Source organism: Panonychus citri, unplaced genomic scaffold (assembly GCF_014898815.1).
Source record: "Panonychus citri isolate SS breed McGregor unplaced genomic scaffold, ASM1489881v1 Contig00094, whole genome shotgun sequence".
NCBI lineage: Eukaryota > Metazoa > Arthropoda > Arachnida > Trombidiformes > Tetranychidae > Panonychus > Panonychus citri.
Genome location: NW_026515499.1, coordinates 241,471 through 251,958, shown reverse-complemented (window position 1 = coordinate 251,958; position 10,488 = coordinate 241,471). Strand labels below are relative to the sequence as shown.

Sequence of the window (10,488 nt, the reverse complement as noted above, 5' to 3'; positions counted from 1 at the left end):
AAAAGATACTAAGAGAATTTAGAATTTGAAAAAATTTAGAAAAAAAATTCTTTTCCATTTTACTCACTAGATGGCAGTAGAAAATTCGCTTGGCATCGGTTGTTTGAACTTCTTTCCCCTTCTTGTAGTTAATTGTCTTGAGTGTTGAATAAATTTTTAATTAGATTGATTAACTTTCCGATATTTGTTTTAATTTAATTTAATTATGACTTCCAACAATTACTACGGTTTCACCCATGGCGGTAACACATATGGGTAAGTATCATGACGAATGACAATCAAATTTATTGAGTTGAATTTTTTTTTCTATTCTATTTATGATAATTTTTCTTCTCTTTTCTCTTTCTCTTTTTCTGTCTTTTCTTTTTCTCCCCTTTCTTTGCCTATCTTATTAATTTTCTATTTCTCTTTTTTTTTCTTTGATTATTTTTCATTCATTTATCCGATATCTTCTTTAATTGGACATTAATTGATGTTGATGGACAAACTAATTTAATTGTTCTATTGGTTGGATCATTGTGATTTACTCTCTTTGTGGTTCTCAGCTCTGGATATATAAGTGCTCCCAATATGGCTCAAGGAGGTTTCTCTGGACATGGTCCGGTTGCATCTTCTTATTCTGCTGCTCCAAGAGCATCAACTTACGATCAAAATTTTGCCACAACCGGAGCGGCAATGGCCACTAATTATGGTTATGCTCGACCATCAGTTGGTGTAAGTCATGTTCTTTTTCTCGCCATCAGTATTGATAACCTTTAATCTTACATGATTTCTTCTGTTCTCTTTTATTCACTTGCCTTTACCGGCTTTCCCTTTTTTCAATATTTATTGTCAATTCTTATCCTTTAATCTTATCGAATCTTTTTTTCTCTCTACCCATTTAGCATTCTCGATCTTTTTTCCAGGCACCTGCTGCTGTTGCTTATCCCACAGATGCTAATCAATATTCCGCTGCAAATCCCACCAGTACCATGTATCCATACACAGGAAATTCATCATCATACACCAACACATACAATTCGGTTGTTACAAATTATGCAGCTTGTAAGTGATCGAGTTTTTTTTGGTTCTAAATCTGATTGATCATTTGTTTTATTAATTTTTATTTGTCAATCATTTCTTTCGATAGCGGCTCTTTATAGTCAACAGGCTACAGTTGCTCAACATGATAACTCTTCGACTGCCGCATATACTTCAGGTAAACAAGGGAACTGGAATTTTAAGAAAACTCTCAAAGGTAATAAGATGAAAACGACTCCAAAAGTACAACAATTACATTACTGTGAGGTAAGAATCATTTTTTTTCTCTCTATCAAACGGCCAAGAAATTGTCAGAATTTTACATTTGTCATTTCGATTGGTTCGTTCACATTCAAGGTTATTAAGACTGTTTTTTTTCCTCTAAATCTGTCTTAGGTTTGTAAGATTAGTTGTGCTGGTCCTCAAACATATAAAGAGCATTTAGATGGACAAAAGCATAAAAAGAAAGAAGCGCAAATGAAAACTGGAACAGCAATAACCCCAAACAAAAGAGGTCAACCTGTGGGTGTTTCTCTTCGTTGTGAATTATGTGATGTAACCTGTACCGGTAATGATGCATATGCGGCTCACATACGAGGTTCTAAACATCAGAAAGTATTGAAACTTCACACAAAATTAGGTAAACCAATTCCTTCAACTGACCCAGTGGTGATGTCACAAAAATCTAAATCATCATCAGAGGCTATCAATTCTCAAATACCAACTAATTCTGGCAAGATAAAAGTTCTAGGTACTCCAAAAATCAATTTTCTTAGTGGTGGACGTCTTCATACAACAAATACACCAATTATACCTCCAGGTGTAACATTAAGCAATACAACACCCGAAGCTGAATCCCAACCTTTAAATGAAGATCCAATGCCTCAAGAATCTAGCAATTATCAACCACCTTCAACACCGATAGTACCAAATACTTCATCATCTTCCGTTGCACCTCAATTTACATCACCCAGTCCTCCTAACTCAACATTTGTTATCACAACTGATCCTAATCTCATGGATTATGAAAAATCTGATTCACAACCAGTAGGACAGGATTACATTGAAGAGCACAGAAGTGATGATAGTAAAACTGTCAGTTTTCATTGTAAACTTTGTGATTGTCGGTTTAATGATCCAAATGCTAAGGAAATGCACTTAAAGGGAAGACGCCATCGATTGCAATATAAAAAGAAAGTTGATCCCAATTTAGTCGTAGATATTAAACCAAGTTTGAAACAAAGAAAAATTCAAGAAACCAAAGATAAAAGATTTTTCCATAACAAACAACGAGACCATCATTACTGGAATGATTGGTATCCCCCACCCAATCGAGGAATGGGAATGGGTGGAATAGCCTATGGTTATATGCCCCCACCGCCACCTCCTCCACCTCATATGATGCCACCATCAGGTTTTGGTGGTCCTGCTGGTCCTGGTGGTCTTTTGATGGGTCCATTACCATTTAGAGGACGTGGAGGACATTCTGGTGGTTCATGGGACGATAATCATTTGATTCAGAAACATTCAGAAATTTGTCCATCCGAAAATGAATTAGACGAAATTCATCATGTTGTTATGGTAACCGAAAGAGCTTTGGCTGGAGTATATGACAAACTATCAAAAGAAGATAACCAAAATGCTATAAATGAAATAATTCAGAAAGAATTGAAAGAAGAATTTTCAAATGTAACCGAAGGTCAAATGGTAACTAATCCATCTGAATCCACTACTGAAACAATTAACAATAATTCAACAGCTACTAAAGATGAAAATCAAGAAGAACTCCCTAAACAAACAGAAAGCTGTACAAATGAAAATGCCAACAAAGAGGAAAAAACAACGAATGGTTCAAACTGTGAAACAACCAATGATAAAAACGATGAGAACAATTCTAATCGTATTTTAAGAGGACTGATGCGAGTTGGCCCATTAGCTAAAAATCTACTTTTAGTCGGAGATAAAGAAGTTGATTTAGTTATCATATGTTCAGATAAACCAACAAATCAGTTGGTAATGAGAGTCATGAATCATTTACCTAAACAACTCGAGGTAAGAATGATAATTGGATTATCCATGATTTTCTATTAATTTAATATTTTATTTTCCTTTACCATTTCAAAACAGCTTGTTAATCCAACGGATAAGTATGAGATACACGTTAAAATCGGTGAAGGAAAAATTTCGATCACATCAACATCAGAACTTCCGATTACTGTTAATGTTCACTTCACATCTCCATCTATAAGAGAGTCTAGTGCACCGGAAGTAATTGCTCCTGCGGGTATGAAGATAACTGTGTTTACAGAGAGACTTATGTCGAGACGATTAATGCAATCATTTACACTTTTATATTTATTGATTTTGAACAAAAAAAAATCAATGAATTTTTCTCACTTTTTTAATCCTAATCCCATCTAATCTTTCTCCTTCTCTCAAGTCTTTTAATCCATTTTGAGCTAATTCTTTCCAGGTAGAATACATAATACTCATTTTCTCACATCACATGCTCTCCCTCTTTATCTCTTCCATCAAACAACAATTAGCAGAAACAGGAAAGAGAGAAACATAAACAATCAATGTAATTGTTATCACTTTTTTTTTGCAAAAACAAATTCTATTAATATGATATAACTTTTACCGGATTCGTATCTCTATCATCATGGAGTTGGCCGCTGAGAAGAGTAAAGAGGGGACAATGTTGATGCTGGTAAACTTTGATTGTAAATGAAGCATTGATTGAAAAGACATCACCGATTATGGGGAAAATTCACACAAAATGTATTATTTTGGAGTAGGAAGGGAGTCGAGGACAAATAATTATATTTTCGCTCTTTTTTTCCCAATCAACTTGATGATTATTGTCCTCCTCCTGAACTACATGTTCAATGAAGCCAAAGCGATTTAGCCATCTCTAATCAGAACAGGATTGATATTTGCTCTTTTTTTTCTCTCACTTTTATCATTTATTACATCATCTAATTAAGTCTCGTCTAAGTTCTCATTATCTTTTTTGCAATTTATTCAATCAAAGTTAATTACAATTTGTATCTTTAACATGTGCACATTTTCCCGTTGTCTAGAGATGGTTAAAGAACCGAAGCAAATATTGGACAGGCAAAAATGCCTTGATGCATTGGCTGCACTTCGCCATGCAAAGTGGTACCAGGTTTGGACTGACTTTGATTACTTTTCAGCCTTGTGATAGTCACTCAATTATCATAATTAATTAATTTACAGAGAAAAGTCATCTTTTAGTTATTCTTTTAACCTAAATATGCTCTCACTCTCACTTCTCAGTCACTTTCTATCATTTTTCTCTTTGTTAGAAAACATCTTAGCTCTTAGATGACTTTTTTTTTATTTATTTATTTTATTTTATTTATTTTACAAATGTAAACAATTGAGAAAAATATTTTATTCAATTTTACTCTTTTTCTTTTCAATGTAATATTTACATTTACATGAGGCTGGAAAGTTTCAAATCCGGGGCCAGATTACAACATAGCAGCCTCAGATTAATCAGAATTATTTATTAATCCCTTAGCTTAATTGCTTTTTGCAAACAATCAATCATTTTATCATGAACAAGCTGAAGTTCAAATCTGATTGACCCTTTAAATTAATCTTTAAATGTCAAACTTTAATCTTTTCTTTAATTTATCCTTTTCACAGGCTAGAGTTTCCAATCTTCATCCATGTCCGATGATAATCCGATTGATTCGAGATCTTTGTAGGAGATTACCAACCTGGTCTAAACTTGATCTTTGGGTAAATTATTGTTATCTTAATAACTCATTTCATCAACTAATCCAACTCTTTGATTATATCAATTTCAGGCTGTTGAATTACTTTGTGAACGAGTAATTTCAAGTGCTGGTGAACAATTAAATCCAGGGGAAGCATTCAGACACGTTTTGGAAGCCATCGCCTCTGGTTTACTATTACCCGGTGGGGCCGGTTTAATGGATCCATGTGAAAAAGAGCCAACTGATGCTCTCGCTAATTTGACTCGACAAGAACGTGAAGATATTACATCATCAGCACAAGTATGACATGATCTGTTTTACTCTATTTTTTCTGTTTTTTTTTGTTACCAAAGTTTATTTACCTTTATTTCCATTAACTAATTGACAATTATATTTGTTTCCATTTACAGCATGCATTGAGGTTAATTGCATTTAGACAAATACACAAGATACTTGGCGTTGAACCGATGCAATCAAGACCACGAAAGCGAAGATTAGATTCTGAACATGAAGAATCAAATACTCTCGAAGGAGATAATGATAATAAAAAGGATAAGAAAGAATCTGTATGGACAGAAGAAGATGCTCATACTTCTGCTTGTGAAGAAAATTCTCAAAAAATACCAAAATCAGAGGGAACCATTGAATCATCTCTTACATCAACTTCACCTTAATTGTTGGCATTAGTCGATTTCTTCGCTTAATTTTTAAACTAATTTTTCTTTCGTCTTCTGCCTACATATTTCTCTCCCATCATCTCTCTTTTCGTTTCCATGAAAACAACAACAACAACAACAACATTCATATGTCACATATTACCTATCATATTAATCATTGGTGGACACTTGAGATTAGATTAACCATTTGTTAAAGAGCAAAAGAAAAACAATCTTGTCAAACTAAAGTGAAGATGATCCCAAGTTAAAGTGTGATAATCGACAGATCCATGATTTACACTGATAACAATTAACTCTAATTAAAGTGATATTCAAATCATTGTGACCCATTATTTCTCAAACAATTGATCAATTAATTGTTAGATGATTTTTATATCTTCCTCACATCTAACGATCATCGCCGATTTACCTTCATTAAGTTCATCTAATCAAATCTAATCAAAAGTAACTTGTTGATCATCATCGATATCATCTTGTTCTGATTGTTACATACAATTGATACAATTTCCTCTTAAAGGTTAATCATCATCACCAAAATGATGAAACAATTTTAACCAATCATCGTCTTCTCGTGAAAAGATTAACAAACTGGGATCAATGATAATCTTTAATTGATCAAAAGTCAACATGTAATCACTTTTTACCTAAAAGTTTATACATCAATGATGATGACGATGATGATTAGTTGACCAGCGATGAACAAATTGATCAAGTTAATCAATTCATGAAGTTGAACGGGAAAAACAGCCAATTGAAAATTCATAGATCAACTTTAATCACGGTTGTTACTGTTCATGGGCTTCTTGGTAAAATTGATTCAGTTATGTTTCCAGAGGAAGATGATTATTGTTTAGATGATTCAACCATTGAACCGGAATTACCCTTTAATAACTAAATTGTTCATCGTTGTAAATTGTTAATCAATAAGTCAACAACTTGAAGATCTAAGTTCTTTCACCAAACATATTCCTTTCTCTATAACTTACACATTTTATTATTCTTTCGTTTTTCCATTGGTTTCATAACAATACTTGGAATGGAATCTTAATTAATTGTTAGTTGTTATAAAAAAAAAGACAAAAACAATAATTAAAACTAAGAAAACAATTTAACCAAAATTGGGAAATGAACATAAAAAAATCTAAATGAAAAGGTTAACCCCTTCAACGAGAGTCTATAGAGTTTAACTCATCTTGATTAATGGAAAACAAATAATCTTATCAATTAGATGATCACAAAGTTGTAATAGTTTAATTTGAAAAAAGCTTAATTGTTGATTAATCTGTTGGTTGATTAAAAAATTGACCAATAAGTTGAACGATTATGAGTCACAATCAGTTGATAGAATTAAAGAAGTTGAAAGTGGCTCCATCTATTGGTCGTTTCCATGGAAACCAAAATTCTTCTGCCAGATGATTAAACCGCTTCGTTCAATTCGCTTTGTGAGTCATTTGGATTAAGTTGAATCTCTTTTTTTAAAGAATATTCTTGTTATTAGTTTTCTCTTTAATTTTAATAATTGTTTTTCCTTTTTTTTAGTAATATTTAGATTTTATTTTATTTTTATAATTTTATCTTCTCTCTCTCTCATCTAATTGTGAATGATCAACAGTCATTGGTGATTATCTTTTTCCATTCATTTTGGAAAAAGTTGGACTTACATTTCCAATTTCCAATTTTCTCTTTTCTTCTATTCTCAATTCTTGGAACCATAAGTTTGGCCTGACTTTCTTTTCTTTTTTTTGCCTTCTTTTGTTTTTTCCTTTATCCTCTCTCTCTCTCTCTCTCTCTCTCTCACCATCAAGTATCATGTCTTCAATTTTGGAAAGGTAAGTTTAACCTGTTTACTTTGATTATTATTCAAATTTTTCTCTTTTTTTTTGAAAATAGTCTCTTTCTCTTACCTTGACCGGAAATGTGCTTCTTATACCCAGAGTGTCCTTTGTGTGTATATAGTTGATCTAATTTAGTTTCTTTCTCTAAAATATTCTAATTTCTTTTCTAATCTTGCAACAAGTGGTTTTTTTTGTTCTATTATACAATCGGAATATTATAACCAATTTCTTTCCATTTTCATGTCTTGTTTCCTTCTAGAATTTTTTCTTCTTATTGTTCTTATTGTTTTTGTATTTACCTAATATTTTATTTTCTTATTTGTCTTTCTTACATTTTGTTCTTTTCTTATTCCAAATGCAATGTATTCTAGGAAAGACTCAAGTGATGACGAACCAATCTTGGAAGGTTTTCATATTGAGTGTTTTGTTTCCATTCGTAAATTGACCGATGAGGATATTAAAAAGTACACCAATGATGAATCTTCCCAGGTGAATGGTTTGAATACAGTTGCTACTGATCATAATTATTCAGCCTCATCTTCACCTGTAGAATGTGATTCAGATGCGACAACAGTTGAAGATGATTCAACCAATACGGGTGGAAACAATCTTAGTATTCAATTAGGCCATTATGCTGATGATGAGGTTTACAGTTTTGAAATAAATCGAAATACAAAAGAAAAGTACCAAACTCTGATAAATGTGCTATTCCAGAGAAACTAATCATCAAATATGCTCAAATGAAGAAACGAAGCTCATCAACATTACCAATTTTCTGCCTTTTCTGCTTAAAAGAATATACTAACGTTACTTTGGCCTTATATTGTCATTATAGACAAACAAAACATTTCCCTTACCGGTGTGTTGAATGTGAAGAGGTAACTCTAAACACTAAAGATATGCTTTTACATTATTTGAAAAGTCATCCAACTCTTACAAGTGTCCGTTATCGTCGTACTTTTGCCCCTAACAAGGAAAGATGGATCCATAAGTTTATCATTTATCAATTAAAGTGTGTAACCAATCAAGCTGAAATGATGCCCAATGCAATTCTTCACAAATATTGTCCAGTTTGTAATCAATATGATTACAAAATTAGTGAGAAAAATACAAAAAACAAACCTCAACATAAATTGTACTCGGTTTTAGACAAAAACCACATCCATAAACATTTAAAGTATAACCCTTTCCAATGTAAACTTTGCCTTGAACAAGGTACTCGATTTGATCTGTCCATTGTTAATCGTAAAGCAAGACAACACCTGATGAATAAGCACAATTTAACCGAACCCAGTGAGAATGATTTAAAAGATCACTTTCCAGCTTCCGGAATGATTCCAGAACTTGAAAGATATATCAACAGTTACGTTAAATATATTCAAGAATCTTTTGATTCCAGAAAGGAAGGCGATATTTCACCAATTCCCTCAGCCGCTACTACAAAAAGTTCAACGACAAAACGTCAACTAACCTCAACTCCATCTCCATCATCTTCTGCTCCTGTTATTAAACAATCATCTCCTTTATCAATTAACTCTCCCACCGGTAAAAGAGGTAAAACCTCAAAGTCATTAGTGAAAACAACTCCAAAATCGACTGGTAAAAAAAAGAAATTATCTGAATCTTATACAATAGACGATATGTATTATCCTGATCCAAAATATTCTCGAAAAGATTCCAAAGGATTTCGTAAAAATAACAATAGTAAACCTTTTTCTTATGGCTCACGAAAAAACGATGATTTCAATAATTCTGTGATTGATTTAGATTCCTACTTTGAAGAGGTTGTATCAACACCTTATTCAAAACAAGAACAGGTAAGAAAAAGTTAAAGGTTAAAATGTAAACAGAAACAAAAATTTTAAATTGTAATTTTTTCTTTTTCTTTACTAATCTTTAGACTCCAAAGATAATTTGTTTCTTTTGTAATAATATGCAAAGTAACATGCTCGTTGCTTGGGATCATTACGCAATCCATTTGAATTATCGTCCAATCACTTGCCAATTGTGCCAAAAATGTTTCCCAGGACCTAAAGCATTTCAATTACATGGAGCTGATCATGTTGAACATGATTCTCTTCCCTATAAATGGAATCATGATGAAGTTATCGAAGCTTGGATTAGTAGTTTTGTTAACTCTTTCACTACACAAGATGAGATTATCGCCAAGCCTGAATTTGCGTGTTGTTGTCCAATTTGTTGTAAAAAGTTTCTCCACTCACAACAACAGCTCAATTTGAATACACAAAAGTTAAGCTATGAAGATATTAGAAGACACATTTATGCTCATCTGCGATATCAACCTTTCCAATGTAATATTTGCCCTCCCGTTGATAGTGTTTTCGTTTCAGACCTCGAAGTTGATGGTGCCCGACATTTAACCTTCCATCAAATTGTTTCACCAAAAGAAGCCGAATTATCAAAACATTTTACAAAATCTCGAGGAATCGATGCTCTTGACACTTTTCTTGTAGACCATTTTACCAAAATTCGTCGACTTTTTAACATGCCTGAAACAACCTCTGGTGATACAAATTTAGTCCCTTGCGATCCGGTTTGTGATGTTGCCCTACTTTTCAGTTCAATCCAAGAAACATTAGGAAACAATACTTTAAACAATATTCTCGACAAAGTATCACTTAATGTAGACCAACAACCAACCGCTTCGAATCACGTCTCATCATCAACATCTGAAACAACCCTTCCCATTGAAAATCCATGTACACCATCATCAACAACTTCCGATTCCGTTGATTTCACAACATCTTAAACCTTATAAATATCAACACCTCCTTCCCACCACAAACCACAATGATTTCATTACCAATTATCAACATTTCCACCAACAAACAAAAAACAACGGCCCAAATAACCTAACAAACTTTTACCCTTTACCCTTAACCCTTTTCTTACCTTCAAACTCACAAACAAGAAGACCCAAGGAACGAGAGACTAACAATAACAAAAAAGAAGCGCCAACTCGAACCAAAACTTTTGTAAGAAACAAAAAAAAATCACAAATGTAAAACAAATTGATGAACAAAACAAACAATGTAAACAAAAAAAACCCCTCAGGGTAAACAGTTAACAAACCAAGTTACCTGTTTACTTTTTCAAAATGTTGCGCCAGACGCTAAATAAATTTTGGCCTCCGCCTTGTTACCGACGAGAGTCTCGTCTCTCTCTCTCTCTCTCTCTTTCTCTTTT

At 33.0% G+C, this 10,488-nt stretch overlaps 2 protein-coding genes across 3 annotated transcripts; both read left to right on the top strand.

The window, feature by feature from the left end:
* Positions 1-95: 95 nt before the first annotated feature.
* On the top strand, positions 96-5,778 carry LOC128387861 (zinc finger RNA-binding protein-like). 2 transcript variants are annotated; one of them, XM_053347140.1, is made up of 11 exons: positions 96-255; positions 546-714; positions 885-1,044; positions 1,130-1,287; positions 1,417-1,660; positions 1,766-3,072; positions 3,148-3,304; positions 4,104-4,189; positions 4,696-4,791; positions 4,860-5,069; positions 5,180-5,778. In XM_053347140.1, exons 1-11 carry the CDS (start codon positions 206-208, stop codon positions 5,441-5,443), a joined length of 2,901 nt encoding a protein of 966 aa, XP_053203115.1. In that variant the 5' UTR covers positions 96-205; the 3' UTR covers positions 5,444-5,778. The 2 variants fall into 2 exon arrangements, with proteins under 2 accessions (XP_053203115.1, XP_053203114.1); XM_053347139.1 differs by having other exon boundaries at positions 1,417-3,072.
* Positions 5,779-6,885: 1,107 nt separating this feature from the next.
* LOC128387864 (uncharacterized) lies at positions 6,886-10,443 on the top strand. Its single transcript, XM_053347142.1, is given in 4 exon segments — positions 6,886-7,275; positions 7,653-7,972; positions 7,975-9,098; positions 9,182-10,443. Coding segments are annotated over 4 exon segments (2,334 nt in total). The 5' UTR covers positions 6,886-7,255; the 3' UTR covers positions 10,052-10,443.
* The last annotated feature ends 45 nt before the right edge of the window (positions 10,444-10,488 follow it).